The sequence below is a fragment of the Scyliorhinus canicula genome, chromosome 19, assembly GCF_902713615.1.
Source record: "Scyliorhinus canicula chromosome 19, sScyCan1.1, whole genome shotgun sequence".
Lineage (NCBI taxonomy): Eukaryota > Metazoa > Chordata > Chondrichthyes > Carcharhiniformes > Scyliorhinidae > Scyliorhinus > Scyliorhinus canicula.
The window spans coordinates 42375286-42391726 of record NC_052164.1 but is presented as its reverse complement, the minus strand read 5'-3'; the positions used below and the strand labels follow the sequence as shown (position 1 = coordinate 42391726).

Genomic DNA, 16441 nt, shown 5'->3' with positions numbered 1-16441 from the left:
GGAAGTACATAGAGTGCACTTGATGAAGTCGAGGATGAGCTGGTTGTTTGAAGGCGTGAAGGATACTTGTAGGTGGGGGGGGGGGGGGGGGGGGGGGGGGGGGGGGGGGGGGCGACAAATCAGGTGCATATGTTCTGGTCCTACCCTAAGTTGGAGAAATTCTGCAGTTCGTTCTTCAGCACCATGTTGGCGAACTTGCATGTGGATTTGGAGCCCAGTTCCCTGGGGGAGCCACATTTGGATGTTGGAGCTGCAGACGGGAGTAGGGGCAGATGTTTCACCCTTCACCTTGCTGATCGTTCGTAGGCAGGTCCTGTTGGGGTGGAGGTCAGTTGCTCCATCCTGTACCTCGGTGTGGCTGGGGGATTTAATGGAGGTTTTGAATCTGGAAAAGGTGAAATTTGCTTTGAGGGGGGGTGAGTGAGGGGTTCTACAAGAGATGGGATTTGCTTGTACGACATTTCAAGATGCTGGTTACCATCAGCTGTTAAGTTGTGGGGGGGGGGCAAAATTGGGTGTATGGTTGAGGTTACAGGGTGGGTGTGGTTTGGGGTTAGTATTTTATTTCCTTCGCTATGTTGTGTGTTTAACATGTTAAAATATCACAAACTTGAATAAGGATATATATAATTTAAAATGTAAGATCATAGCTGATTTTATTGTGCCTCAGTGCCACTTTCCTGCCTGCACCATATCATTTCACTAGGGTAGGCAGACATACTCCTCTCAGCTCCCAAACTGAAGTTTGCAGTCTACCGAAGGCTCAGACTATACTTGCTTTGGAAATTCTTACATGTGTCTCGTCATCAATGGAGACATCTCGGTGAATGTGTTGCCGAGATAAGTGAACTTATCCACTGCCAACAGGTTCTATCATGGGCTGAAATCTTGGGTTCAAGATGAGGCTTTCCTGGAGCAAGTTGATAATTACTTCAGTGTTATTCCTGCTAATTGTAAGGCCGAAATTGACACACACATTGGATGAAAATGCTCCGTGCTAGTCCAACTCGAGTGCACAGTCCTTGATCAACTGTAAGTTGTAAACTACGTCCCTGGAGACCTTGCTTTACCTAGAGTCATCTCGGGTTGAGTAGCTTCCCATCCATGTTATGTCTGATTTTGATGCCAGGACCACCACCTTGGGAGGAATTGGAGAGCATGGCAGAGAAAAACAGGCTGAAGAGGATTGACACGAGCATGCAGCCTGTTTAACACCATTAGTGATTTGGAATGGGTCAGAAGACTCACTATCATCCAAGATGCACAAGCATGCTACAAGGAATTGCCAAACCATTGTGATGAATTTCTCAGGACATTTGAATTTCTCCATCACCTCCCAAAGGCCCGAATGGCTGACTGTGTCATAGGTCTTGGTCAGCTCAACTAAAGTGGTTTTGAGGCCCATGTTCTGTGCTTGGCATTTCACCATCCAACTGCAAACAGCACCTCAAACCACATTGATTTCTCTGACAGAAGATTCTGGTTGAGATGTTGCACTAAGCGTTTCTGGAGGATTCTGGTGAAGATTGTGTCAGCAGTGGAAAGGACAATCTCTGTGATTGTTGGAAGATTGTCGCAAGATTGTCAATTTCCTTTTCACTAGTACAGATCGACAAGAGAGGCATCTTTGTATGTTCCCATATACATTGAAAGAGTTTATTCAGCCCCTTGACTGTCAGCCTTGTATACAACACCTGGAATAGCATTAGCTCATGGAGCTTTGCCACTTGACAGGAGCTCGATCACTTTTGTCATTTTTGAACTGCGAGGAGGGCCATCAAGAAAGCAGCTGATGGGTATCTGTGGAAGTATGTTAACTGCTTCATCATTGATGGATGAAGACCAATTGGGGATGTGGTCAAAGTTCTCTGACTATCTTTCAAGAATTTGGGCTTTTCCTGCAATTTTTGATTCTAAAAAGAAGCCGGGCCTCGGGCCGCTAGAGAAGAGCAGTGCATTATCCCTACAGGTTGCCAAGTCATCCTCAATGCAATGAGTGTCCATTTTACCCTGTCCGAAGGTGACTCGTGTTCCTCAGAGAGATTCCTTCATGACTGCTTACTTGAGTCTTAACACACTTGAGATGCTTCCAAATTTTCCATGCTGGGCTGGGAGGGGGGGGGGGGGGGGGGGGGGGGGCTGCTAGACTGCTGGTTTGTGATGCAGAACAAGGCCAGCACGCATACCAGCTGAGAATTCTGAATTCTCCCTCTGTGTACCCTTACAAGCGACGGAATGTAATGAATAGGGGCTTTTCACAGTAACTTCATTGCAGTTTTAATGTAAGCCTACCTGTGACAATAAAGATTATTTATTACACGTACCCTCTGCCTGCTGATGACATGGTGGTGTAGATGTCAGTGCATAGAACGGATGTCTTGTTGTGCACAGAACAAGGGGCGCGATTCTCCGACCCCCATTCTGGGTGGGAGAATCGCGGGAGTGCCGGGTGATTCACGCCACGCCGCCCTGGCACCCGTACGCGATTCTTCCCCCCCCCCCCCCCCCCCCCCCCCCCCCAACGGCGTGTCGCATTTTGCAACAGGCCGCTCGGAGAATCGCCACTCCGGCTTGCCTAATACGACCGGTTCACGCCGGCGCCAACTACACCTGGTCGCTGCCGACATGAACAGCGCACGACAAGCTGCATGGGGGGGCGGAGGGAGGATCGAGCACCAGGGGGGTGCTCAGGAGGGGTCTGGTCCGCTATCGGTGCCCACCGATCGGCGGGCCGGCATCTCTGAAAGACGCACTCTTTTCCCTCCGCCACCCCGCAAAATCAATCCTCCATGTCTTGCAGGGCAGTGGAGGGGAGGACGGCAACCGCGCATGCGCAGGTTGGTGACGGCCAACTTGCGCATGCGCGGGTGACGTCATTTAGGCGCCGCCGGCCGCGTCATTCAGGCGGCATCACGGCCCGGCATGCGAGATTGACGCGCCGCTGCTCCTAGGCCCCTGGGGGTGGGAGAATAGGGGGTGAGGAGTGGCCTCCGACGCCGGAGTGAAACACTCCAGTTTCCACTCCGGCGTCGGTACTTTGTCTCCCTTTGGGAGAATCGCGCCCAAGATGTCTTGTTATGATTTCGGGAGCAGAAAACTGGGAAATTAAGAGCTCCCTCTTACCATACATTTATAACAAGAGGAGGCCATTGCTGTTGTAACTGCCAACCCCATTTTTATCCTAATAGTCGGTGCAGGTATGGGAAGGGCCTCTCACATTGAAGTCACCAAGAATGATAAGCTTGTTTGACTTTGGTAGCATAGCAATCGGGCAATCAATATTGTGCAAATCCTAGATCTACCCCACTGTGCATTGTTTCTATATAAAAGTGCCAGCATTTATTGCCTATCCCTAATTCCTTGACAAGCTGGTTAATATGCTACCTTCTTGACCTAGCGGGTGAGATTTTCCAGCACCGCCCACTGCCAGGGTCATCCTGCCCCGCCAAACATAATTGGAAATTTGGCTGCGCAGCTGAATCTCCCATGCAGAGCCCTGCCACAACAGGGCAGGAGAATCCTGGCCAATGTCTTACTGGGCAATTTTAGAGGGCAGTTCAGAGTCAAAGACATATCTAAATCAGCAGGAACCACTTGGCAATTTTACCACAAGCAGACTCCTAGTTGACTACCTGCCAATTAATGATTGATGACGGGTAGGCTCCTGATACTGCCAGTTCAGTCAGTGGGCTGGCAACTCTAAATCCTCAGCAGGAGAAGTGAGTGCTGCTGAGGCAGGCAGGAGACCTCCGGAGACTGGGCAGGAGAGTAAAAAATTATATATCTTTTAAACACCACCTGGCTGGGTGTGGACCAGGAAGCCTCACCAGGGAGATCATGAGTTGCCGCAGGGAGAATGCTGCCATTCAGCTGACAAACTCCCCCATTTGGCAGCAGGTTGTCTCATGTCAATGTGGTACATGATCACCATTACTAAATCCAGCTTTTATTTTCAGATTTATTTAATTAACTGAATTTAAGTTCCACCGCTGTTATGGTGCGATTTGAACTCATGACCTCAGTTCTAAGAAGGACGTCAGGACCCACACATTAGGATGGAAAGTGAGTCCCATGCCCACACCAGCTGTCGGCAAAATGCCAATAGCACCACAGAAAGTCCCCTGATTGGGCCTTTAGTTGTGGTAATAGCCTGCCTGAGCGAACTCGGCTCCCCATCTCCCAGTCTGCTTCCCAGTAAAACCCTGGCCCCTGTTTGTAATGTTTGGTTAGCGCTGAAAGGGACAGATGCTGATTCTGTCAACTTGGGTTAGAAATAATGTCGTCCCAAAAAAAGTGACAGCTCTGTCTGCTCAAATGCAGTGCAGAATTTTCTCCTTTTGCACTTTCTGGAAGAGATGTCTGTCAAGCGTGCTGAAATACAAAAGGATGGAAGTTGTGTGACAGGAATCGAAGATACTGGTTAGACATTACTGGAGTACTGAGTTTGGTGTGGACATCACGTCTCAGGAAGGATATATTGGTCTTGAAAGGAGTGCAGTGCAGATTTACCGGAATTATAAAGGAGTTATTTATGAGGATGCCTTGCACAAACTTGGCTCATATTGCCTGAGTATAGAATGTGAAGGGATGATCTAACCGAGGTGATTAAAATGATTATTGTGGTTAATGGGATAGATGGTGGAAGATGATGTGGTACCCTGGCGACCCTGCCTCTGAGCCAGAAACTCTAGGGGTCAAGTCCCACTCCAGGACTTGATGGCCAAGGAAGGTGTGTACATAATGTGACCAAACAGGTTGCATGTCAGGTGGAAAGAGCGGGTGAGATGGAGGCTAGTTAGCCTCGCCTGCCACAGGAGGTTCAATTGAAAACTCAAAATCAAATTTAACCATCTACCATGGGGAGATTCAAAGCTGGAAACCCAGAGCCATTGCCCTAGGTTTGTGGTTTACCAGTTCAGTAACCTATATCACAGATTCCCTGCCACTATTTTGAAGAAGAGCAAGAGAAGTTCTGCCAAGTCCCCTGGGCAATATTAAGCCCGTAACCAACATTAGTATGATAGATCATTTTCACATTACTAACTGTGGGAGTTTGCGTGCATAAATTAGCGACCGTGTTTTTTTTTGTAAATTGTACTTCAAAAGTACTTATTTGACTGTGAAGTGCATTGGGATGCCCTGAAATTGTGAAAAATATTTAACTTTCTTTTGTTTCAGGGCAGAAATTCAGTTTTAATTAAGTCCGGCATGGGTGAAGATACAAGCCTGCTGAAGTCCCTTATAGTTTAGACTCTTATTTGAGAGGTAAAAAAGTACCGTCAATGATGCATCAAATTGTACTGCCATTAAATCTTTTTTTTAAAAAATGTACTCATAATGGTTGCCTGTCACCGTTGGGCCATCAAAGTGTTTTTCAAACCTCCAGTGTGTATTTTCTCTGCCAAAGAGGAGACTATATTTTCAGTAATTAGTAGACTAGACGAGCAAACATTCCTGGCGAGTCCCGTTCTGTTTAGGTAAACCCAGTTTCAGACAGTTACATACAAACATTATGCAGCGTCCAGATTTCAAATGGTTTGATTTCCTGTCTCTGAGTGGCCCCTGGTGCAGCTTCCCACAACTTTGGCCTCTTAAGAATCATCTGTATTCACTCACAGGCAGCGTGACATGGATTGCACACTCGAAATACCACACAAAGGAGGTTTGGCAGCTTTTTAGCACTTCACATGATGCAATCTTCTGTCTGAAAATATCTGCATTTAATTCAGCACCACGGTTGGATTGAATTAACCATGACCCTTATTCAAGCTTGTGTAAAGTTAAAAGCAACATGTGCAATATAATCACTGTATATTTTTGCCAAATATAAATTAACATTATTTCTTTTGACTTGAAACCTCATCCATCCCTCACCCTGCATGATTGCCATCCATTTGTTTCATGCCCCCACTTCCATACTGCTGGTCACGTACAATATAATGTTGCTATAGATAGAGAACCGAGTGGCGTGATGTAATGACATCAATCTCTTCCTCAACATCAGCAAAACTAAGGAGCTGGTCATTGATTTCAGGAAACGAAATACACACTCCTGTCTGCATCAGTGGTGCTGAGGTGGAGTTGGTTGACAGCTTCAAATTCCTAGATGTGCACATCACCAACAATCTGTCCTGGTCCACCCACGACGAAGCAACGACTAAGAAAACACATCAGCACCTATACTTCCTCTGGAAACTAAGGAAATTTGACATGTCCACATTGACTCTTAGCAATTTTTTACAGATGCACCATAGAAAGCATCCTATCTGGCTGCATCGCAGTCGCAACTGCTTGGCCCAAGACCATAAGAAACCGAGTCGTGACACAGCCCAGTCCATCATGTGAACTCATCTCTCATTCATTGACTCTGTCTGCCCCTCCTGTTGCCTTGGGAAAGCAGGCAGCATAATCAAAGACCCCTCTCACCTGGGTTATTCTCTCTTCCATCGGGCAGGAGATGCAAAAGTCTGAGATCACGTACGAACAGGTTCAAAAACAGCTTCTTCCCCGCTGTTACCAGACTCCTGAATGACCCTCTTATGGACTGAACTGATCTCTTCTCACACCTTCTCTACTGAACAGTACTACACACCCATGTGCTCACCCGATGCCTGTGCCTATGTACTTCGGCTTTTCTCAGAATCAGGCATCTGCCTGCAGAGAGCCAAGTGTGTTTTTCACGCAAAAGCTGTGGTGTACTTGGGTTATCGTGTGGACCTTGCCGTGAGGGCTTAGACCCAGTTGCGGAAAAGGTGCATGCCATTCAGCAGGCCCCCGCCCCTATGAACGCATCAGAACTTCGCTTTTTTTAGGGCTAGTAAACTACTACAGCAAGTTCATTCCAAACCTCGCAACACTGCTGGCCCCCTGCATCTACGTCTAAAGAAAAACTAGGCCTTGGCATGGAGTAGGGGCATGGAGTGGGTTGCAGGAAGCGGCTTTCTGACCAGTGAAAAAACAACGTCTTCCAGGTTGTTGACATACTATGATCCCGCCTAGCCTCTCATCGTCACATGCGACATTTCTCCACATGGCATTGGGGCCGTTCTGTCCCTTCGGATGCAGGAGTGCAGCACTGTTGGAGGTGTTACCTTCTAAACGAGATTAAACTGAGGAATTGCCTACCCCATCTGTTCTGGCTAAAATATGCCATGGCTCTATTTGAAGAGGAGGAAGGTAGTTCTCTCCTGGTGTGGTTCCCAATATTCATGTCTCAACCATATTGCTCAAAACAGATTGGGTTAATTTATCTCATTGCTGCTTGTGGAATCTTGCTGAATTCAATATTGCTCACCATGTTTCCCTACATCACAACAGCGACAGTACTTCTGAAGTATCTTGTTGACTGTGGTTCTTTGTTTCCTGATATGAATGCAAGACAGTGTTGTTGGAGCTGCATTCTGTACTGAGCTCTGGTTTCTGGTTTGCTGCGTGCCACCACATACAAGTTAGCATAGAACCTGAACTTGACATTGCACTTGTGCACGCAGCCTGGTCCCAATAATTCAAACCTATTGTTTGTGCCCCCAGAAAGTGAATGAATCAGTTACATTAGTAAGGCATCCAGTAAAACTCATGTTACTCAGTAATTAAAATACAGCTTTAGCTGGAGTAAATTGTAAATTGTTGTTGTGCTGTGGGGAAAAGCGCAACTCATTTACTTACAACTAGTCAAACATGACAGTTAATGAAGTATGAATTTTTTTTTGGTTGGTTTAAACAATGTTTTGTTGGTGAAACAAATTTTGTGTTGTTAGCAAATGACAGGGGTATGTCGTTAAAACCTATGTAAACCCTGCCTGAGGAAGACTGGTTCAGATTATTCTCATGCAGATATGAGGTGGGTCTTATCGGTTGGCATGGAACCTTGCTCAGTGAAAGGGAAGATTTGATAATCAGACAAATAAGTTACTGTGACCAATCGGGTGAGCTGAAGTTTATGAAAGATAGAAGGCTCGCCAAGGATAGCCAAGTCTATAGGTGACCAAGTTTTGGCTGTGGCTTTCTGAAGCTGATGGCCTGAGGCAGGGAAGGAAGTGTACCATGTTACAGAGCTGGAAGTACGCAGTCTTGGGATTAGTGGATTAAAGTAATGAAACAATAGTAAGTTTGTAAAACACATTGGTTAGACCATAATTGGAGTTCCGGGTGACGTTTTGAGCATCCGATTACAAAGGAGATTGATGGCACCGAGTCAGATGGAGCTGTATAAAATGCTCGTTGGACCACAACTAGAATACTGTGCGTGCTTCTGGTTGCTACACAATAGGAAGGATGTGATTGCCTTGGAAAAGGTGCAGAAGAGATTCACTAGGATTTTGCCTGGGCTGGATCATTTCAGTTAAGAAGAGGGGCTGGATAGGCTTGGGTTGTTTTCTTTTCCTTTTGGTAGAGGGGTCAATAACCAGGGGGCATAGATTTACGGTTAACTACAGGAGATTTAGAGAGGATTTGAGGAAAAGCTTTTTTACCCAGAGGGTGGTAGGAATCTGGAGCTCACTGACTGAAAGGGTGGTAGAGGTGGGAACCCTCACAACTTTTAAGAAGCATTTAGATGGGCACTTGAAATACCATAGCATACAAGGCTATTGACCAAATGCAATTAAGTTGTGCTTGAAGATTGGTGAAGACACGATGGGCCTTTTTTGTGCTGTAAAACTCTGGTGTAAATTCACCAATTTGGTGAGGCTGCGGGGTTTGTGTTGCTTTACCACCTTCAATAGCTAGTCACCGATAAAAGAAAAATAATACGTAAATGTAGTGCTGAGATATTTTCTAATGAAGTGCCACATAAATTATTTCAGAGCATGGGGAAAGAGATTCAAACTGTTCACTGAACGCAAAGGTACACAACTCAAAAGTACTTTTGCAGTGTAGTCACTTATGATGAAGAATGCGGAAGCCAATTTGCACAATCGCACACTTCCCACGCAAGCGGCTAGTTGATAATGGCCGGATAATCTGTTCTAGAGATATTGGCCAGGGCAGTGGGCAGAAGAACTAACTCTCTTGCTCTTTTTTCAAAATTGGGTCTGAAACATCCGAGAGAGAGAGAGAGAGAGCAGACGGGGCTTCAAAGTGCAACATCTCATTGCTACTGCGGCGATCTGCTTCTATCAAAGTGCCAAGTCTTGGGCTCCTCGAGAATTTGCTGCAACACACACACGCACACAATGGGCCTGAGAAACGTACCCGCGCTGTTACACCCGATCTGCCACACAAACTGGGACATGCTCATACCAGCCGGACCCTGTTTTCAGTTGAGAAAACTTCCTGGAATGAGGTATCGCTATTCCTGTAAATCAGGAACAAGAGCAGCCAATGGCTGGCAGGAGGTGTTGGAGATGAGGTCATGCCGCTTCTGTGTTACTGGCTCAGATTGTGGCTGCTTTCCAGCGAGAGACAGGGGGAGGGAGGAGACTGAGAACTGAACAGCCCCGGAGCTGTTTGCCTTTCTGCAGAAGCCGTTTCTCAACATCAGAGCACTCGTATAACCCCATCGCCTCTGTTCCAGCCCGTGGGTATGTATGCTACAGCTTTGCATAGGTTTTGTTTAAAAAAAGACACGGACTGGGCATGTATTTCGACTGGGTCTAGGCAATACAAGATATATATGTATACAAGAGCTTTTTGTTAAAAACAAAGGAAACTGCTCTGAAGATGAAGGGATAAATCAGTTAGGCGGTCATTGAAAGCATGAAAGTTAGCTGTGTCCTTGTTTTCAGACCAGGAAACACATGTATTTCCTATCTATCCCTCCTTCAAAAAATGGACTTGAAATTGTTGTGAGGCGATTTGATTGTTTCAAGGATTTCTATGCCTCCCAGTATCGACGCAGTTTGGTGCTGTTGCACCTGTGAGGTTGAGACACTGCACACTTTCCATCATTGCGGGTTTATTTTCGTGGTGTCACGTTGGTTAGCAATTTCGGGTAAACACTCCGATCTCGTTACCTTCTCCATTCTGCTGAATTCCGGGGAGGGAGGGGGGGGGGGGGGGGGGCAGATGTTGTCTTAGAATATACTGATTCTGATCAAGGTAGCGATACTGTAGTACTATCGTTTTGGCTGCTGTCAGGTTTTAACCTGGAATGAGTTTCCCTGAGGCAAAATTGTACCATGGTGGACTTGCTGCAGTGCCACTTTACTCTGATGGTCAATATTCCCAATGCAACTGTTGTCAGAGGTGACTCGCTTTCTGCGTTTGTGGTTAGCTGCTTTAAAGTGCTCCTGTGTGCCCTTGAAGAACTTGGGTTGAATCCAGTGAAAATTGCCTTAAATTCAGAATTAAGCAGACTGCAGCTGTAAAACTTGTTTTATTTCTGGGACTTGGCCGTGTACCCAGTCCAGACATGGTCTAAAAAATTCCGCTCTCAATCTTGCCACTCAAAGGCAAAGTGGAATGTGTGCAGGTAGTCTCAACCCGTTTCCTAGTTGGCACAATTCCACAGCATGCAGCCAACAGCAGGTTAGTATTGCGATGCCAGTTTCATTCGAACAAACCACAGAGCTGACTTACGTGAAAGAAATGAAATAATCTGCATTGGCTGTATACACTTCCCTTTTTAGTCTGTCAGTTGGAAGATTGTTTGGCTCTCCACCTGGTTTATGCTGTACCAACCCTGGAAGTAAACAGTGCCAACACTGGGTGTCAAAATATTTTGTTCTCCACATGTATAATGTTCAGGTCTGTCAAATTAGAAATAGAAATGTGCGCAATTTATTTTTTTCTGAGGCAAATCCATCTTGTGAGGAGTGAATGTGATAAATTGGGACATTGTTATGAAAGTGGCAATTTGAGTCATGCTCACCCTATTGAACAATAGTGACTTGGGTGGAATGTAAACATCAGTATTAACCAGTTGGACTGAATGGTCTCTGTAAATGCTACCCCATTCACTTGTTGAATTTCTCCCATCCCCTCATCTGAACAATTGCTGCCAAGCTAGAGTACAATAAGAATATTTCCATGATTTTTGGCTGTGCAACCCGCATAGTCAATATTTGCGTGAGCGAGGACAGTAAGTGCCACTAGGGCACCACAAGGGCATCAAATCCAAACCCATCCATTTCAAACCCCCCCCCTCCCCCCACCCAAAACCAATAATCTAACCAGGGCCATTGAATAGCAATCCAGAACAGGAACCGTTGCTAATTACTTTTCTTTCTCATAACCAAACGTCACTGAGGCCGATCCTGGCTGAGAACAGCAAACTTTATATAGGCTGACATTCCAGAATGAGCATTTCCTGGTCTGTGTGACTAAGTTACACTTACTGTGTCATTGGAAAAACTATTACCCGGTGCACAGGATTGGTACATACATAGATCCTCCACTGTGTGTACAAGAAGATCCATAATTTCAAAAGCTTCCAAAATTGTATTGCAAGATTGTACAGCTGCATTGAGAGCATGCCCTCCCAGGGCGAAAGTAAAATGACAGATCCAAAGGCAAGTGCCAGCCTCCAGTGGTGGTTTTGGTATATTGAGTCTACTATCTCTTACATATTGTAGACCTGCCTCTGAATGCTGGATGCTATCTTGTGGTACACATTTATCAATACATGAATAGATGATGTGATTATTAATTGCTGCTCGTGGGAGCTTGCTATGCATAAATTGGCTTGCCAGTTTTCTAAATTGCATCAGTGGCCACACTTTATTTGGGTGTAAGCTGCTGTGGGGCATCCTGAGATTGTGAAAGATGTGAAACGAATAGACGTCTTTCTGCTCTCTTCCATAACTAAAATAAGAGGCACATGAATGATGTACATTGTTCTGCAATGTGTGCTTTCAACAAGTTGCCACACAAGCACACTCTATAAATTAACTTCAGTGATGGCAGTGTAGAAAGAACCCCCTGCTCCCAACGGATCCCAAGATCAATGAGCAACCACGAAAAAGGTAAGTGGTGTTAGGGGGCCTAGTGGGGGTTGTGAGGAGAGGGGAGGTTATGGGAGTTGGCAGCAAGGGAGGTGAGTGTGCGGCTGCCCCAAGACCTTGATCATGCACAGGTTAGTGCAGATTGAGGGATCTCCAACCCCCTCCCCCACACAGTGTAACCAGTCACACTGGCCGCATGACTGTAGGAGAGGTGGAGATGTGCCTTAAGTCAACTGACGGCTCAAAGGTCTTAAGTGCATATGGGGGGAGGAAGGTTGACCTTGGGCCTTTCCGCCGTGAACTTACTTGTGGTGGAAATGGGAAGGTGTCGGGTATCTAACATCAACCCACCTCATTTTCAGGCCCACCGACCTCCTTCCTCGCCTCCTGCGGGGGCAGAAAATTCCATCTTCTATCTTAAAACAACAAGGTGTTACCTGGCCAGCCATTGTGAGTAGTCACTTGGCCAAAAGGGCACAGTGAACTCCTACTTGGTTTATAAAGTCTGTTTTTTGTTGTTGCCTGCATTCCAGATTAAATAGAGGAAATGGCAGTCAAACGCTCATCTCGACGCACCGCTGAATCAGACATCAGGGACCAACAGGAACTCCCGATTAGCCAGATGGAGAGTAAAAGATCTGAGATAAGCGAATACAAGCGCTGTACAAAAATGTGCCTCCCGGAGAAAGTTTTGACCGAGGGAACGGCAAAACAAGAAACGGACGAACATGGAAGCAAATATTCATACATCGCACAAGCAACAGGTAGGTAGAGAATCCTGGTGTTTTATTGCATTGGCCTTAAATTGCAGCAGTCGTTGAGTAGAGGACTGGTGGAAGTCTACTGAAGTTACTGATCTGGCGGATCAGCCCTTTTTTATTATGTTGCAACGATGCTCTTGGTTGCCAGACACAAAAAATGTCAACAGATGCGGATTTGTTCTCGAAACATTTTTCTTCCTTCCAAAAGGTTAAAAATTAACAGTACGAATCCATTCTGAAACAGAGATGGAAACTAATCCAAGCCCATCATTGTGGTTATGTCAACAGCACCAATTGATGAGTTGGCTGTTGATGTTAAAGGGCATCACCCACTGCTTCCCTTTAAGACTGAAGCACTGCATTAAAAAGGAAGTGTTCAAATTCATTCCAGTTTTGTGTTTTTGAAGATCTAACTGCAAATCCAAAGTCATTTTAAAAGCATATTGGAACAAAACCCTCCTGAATAACCAGGGGGAAAAAATTGGCAAGGGAATTGGAACCATAAACCCATCCGTTTAACAGACACCCAGAAATTACAGACTGCCCGTTCCTTGGACCACCAGTTATTTTGGCCATTGAGAATTTATTACCCCCTCAGTTGCTGTGAGTTAAATGTCATTAGTTCAGCAATTGTTGCCCGTTTTCACCCCCCCCCCCCCCCCCCCCCCCCCCCCAAAAAAAATCAAAATTAAGTTGGCTGCACGCAATAATCTTTGTAAATTAGTTGGGACAGCTTCCTCTGTTTGGACTAATATGGCACTCCAGAATTGTGCTGGCTGCAGGCTGCCTTTTATGCAAATTGTAACAGGTAATTTGTCTTTATAGGTGTGGGGAACCAGAAGCTCATTCCCAGTTGTGAGAAGCCGCAATTTATAGCAACACCAAACAGTTACAGGTAAGGAGCTTTCAGACATTCTGCAGATAAGTGCATCATCAATACAATTGTTCCTGGTTTAAAGGAAGAGAAAGGCTTTCCTGAAACAGGATAAAAGCTAATGTCATGGGATATCACAATGGCTTAGTGATGCACAATTATTGAGGGATAGCACTGATAATGGTAAAAGAGAAATTTGGAAAGTAACACACAGGTTCCTGTGAAAAGCAGCTTGCTTAATGGACAGTGGAAGTCTATCCCAGGTGTGCAAGTTGAGAAAAGAGCTTTGTGACAGTGGTTGGGAAGGTACATGAATACAAAAGTTGGCTTGTTTCACCATTCAAACAAACCATTGCTTCAAATCCATTCACCCTCCTTTGTGTCCCTTTGTACCATTGCCTAGTGAAAATCTATCAGTCCCATTCTTGGAAGCTCCAATTAACCTCAACATCACAGAGAGCGCGGGGACAGGTTTTGGGATAGAGTGTTCCAGATTTCCACTACCCGTTGAATAAAATGGTGCATCTGAATTTCGTTTCTGAACCGTTTCATTCTAATCTTAATATTGTGCCCTCTTGTTCTGGATTTCCCCATCAGATGAAATAGTTTCTCGATAATTAAATAATCAATTTACTTAATAATTTTAACGACCTCACTTACATCATTTCTCATCTTTTAAACAAGCCAATTTATGAAGCTTTTCTTTTATTTAAAAAAAAGTTTGAAAACCTATCTGAAAATATAAGCGGTATTGGATTGAGAACATGAAACGAAAGGGAAAATACTGGAAAATCTCAGCAAGTCTGGCAGCATCTGTAGGGAGAGAAAAGAGCTAACTTTTCAAGTCCGATGACTCTTTGTCAAAGCTTTGACAAAGAGTCATCGGACTTGAAACATTAGCTCTTTTCTATCCCTACAGATGCTGCCAGACTTGCTGAGATTTTCCAGCATTTTCCCTTTTGTTTCAGATTCCGGCATCCGCAGTAATTTGCTTTTCTCCAGGATTAAGAACATTGTAACTTTAAGTTTGTAGGGCTATACTGTACAGCATATTAAAAATGAATTATGTGAGAAAAGCACAATAACAATCATCTCTGTTGTTATTTATTTGACCAGATCTTTTTGTTTTCCCAGTAACCATGCAGAAAGGTTGAATCCTGAAAGTTTTCCAAACAATGTGGCTAAGGTGGTCGAAGGGCAACTGCCTCGGTTCCAACAGGATCGAGGGCTCAATAAGCATCCCAGAAGGAAGCATGGGAAGAGGAAATCCAAACATAAGGTCAAAGGCAGGACCAAAACTTTGCAAAAGCGATCAAAGACCCCTGAGCAGGAGAGCTGCCCTCCAATACCAGTACAAGTATGTGACGTCCTTTCTCCGATCCTCACTTTATGCTTGAGTTTTAGATAGATCCGCAGTTATCCTTCTGCGATGGTCTTGAGCCATGGTCACATTTCTAGCATGAACTTGGATCCCAATTTGCCCTTTTGTTCAAACCAAAAATATTGGAGAGAACGAGGGTGGCAAGTAAAGCAACACTTCGATTTGAAACGTTAACTCTGCTTCTCAGGAGTTAGAAGCAGAGTTAACGTTTCAAATCCAAGTGTTGCTTTACTTGCCACCCTCGTTCTCTCCAGAAATGTGGGCCGACTCTCGTTAATTAGTTATCCAATAAGAGTGTTCAAAGAAATTTTTTTTTTAATGTTTTTTAAATACCCATGTGAATTTCCTCCAGGATTGCTTGCTGCAGTAGCTGGGAAATTAATCCTTAATTCTTGTAGGCTCCAGGAGAACCTTGGAAGGTTGGTAACACCAACTCTCTGCCATCATCTGGGGCGGAATTCTCCGCCATCAGGATTCTCCTTTTTGCTGGAGCCCGTGGGGCGGGCTGTCCCTCAATGGGAAAACCATTGCTGGCCGGCGCAATGGAGAATCCAGCCCCAAATTCTTGGCATTTCTTCAATTCGATTTCACCCTTCTTTTGTCTTAGAAGAAAAAGGCTATAAGTACGGCCTCCTATTTTGTAAAGCGAGCTTGGCAAGTGAGAGTCCTCTGCTAATTCTACTCACTGCTCTGTAACGGTCCTACAGATTTACAATGGATTGTGATCCTTCGATTAGTGAAGTTTAATATTTTTATTTTCAGGAAGATGATGCAGAAAATAGCACCTCCGATTTTTGCAGCAGCACCACCAGCAGTGGCAGCAGCCGCTGTGAGCTTGAACAAGCTCACCTCACTGCGGCCGAGAGAAATTCACATGGGTTCTGTGGATTGGGCCTGCAGAACCGCTTCCGAGAAGATGAAAGGATTGAGAATATGTACTTCGATATCAAACACTTCGAGGGCAGAGTGAAGAAATCCAACGTCAGGCCCATTCCCTCATCATTCATGAAAAATGGTGGACTTGTGCATAGTGTGGCCTGTCCAAAAATGGGAAAGAACTTTGCATGGAAGCCAAGCATGGACAAAGTGCCACAGCCTGAATTGAACCAGCATCCAATTGATACACGTGCCTGCCACAAAAAGCAGGAACTTTGTTTGAAAAATAATGTGGCCATGCTCTACATCAATGATGAGGGAGGGGACACTGGAATACGCATTCCCGATTCGATAAGTGCAGAGGAGACCTCTCCCCCACAGTTCTCTGCCTTCCAAACTGATGGTGGGAAGGACCACGTTACCTCTGACAGTTTAAAGTTCTTGAGAAATCATGCACTACAGTGGGCAACATATTCAGAAGGGTGGAAACAAAAGGAAAAGCTTCCAGAAACCAACGAGGGCATCCTTCAACATGAGGTATGTAAGGTACATATAAGGTGCTAAATTACACTGTAGTTTACTGTGATGCTGGCACTCTAGTTGACTCATTACCATCATTTAAGACATCAGAGAATAGGGGAAATCAAATCTTCTCTCATTTTATGTA

The 16441-nt window shown here is 45.2% G+C and overlaps 1 protein-coding gene across 3 annotated transcripts in view; it reads left to right on the top strand.

Moving 5' to 3' along the window:
- Positions 1 to 16441, top strand: part of map3k14a (mitogen-activated protein kinase kinase kinase 14a) — a 57460-nt gene that overhangs the window by 22917 nt on the left and 18102 nt on the right. The window contains exons 1-5 of one of the 3 annotated variants that reach the window (XM_038779062.1): positions 9340 to 9521; positions 12416 to 12646; positions 13469 to 13538; positions 14652 to 14874; positions 15661 to 16311. In XM_038779062.1, coding sequence (XP_038634990.1) covers positions 12430 to 12646; positions 13469 to 13538; positions 14652 to 14874; positions 15661 to 16311 — 1161 coding nt within the window. In that variant the 5' untranslated portion in view covers positions 9340 to 9521; positions 12416 to 12429. Of the gene's footprint in view, positions 1 to 9339; positions 9522 to 12415; positions 12647 to 13468; positions 13539 to 14651; positions 14875 to 15660; positions 16312 to 16441 lie in introns of those variants that run through there. The other 2 variants (XM_038779060.1, XM_038779061.1) reach the window with 2 other exon arrangements.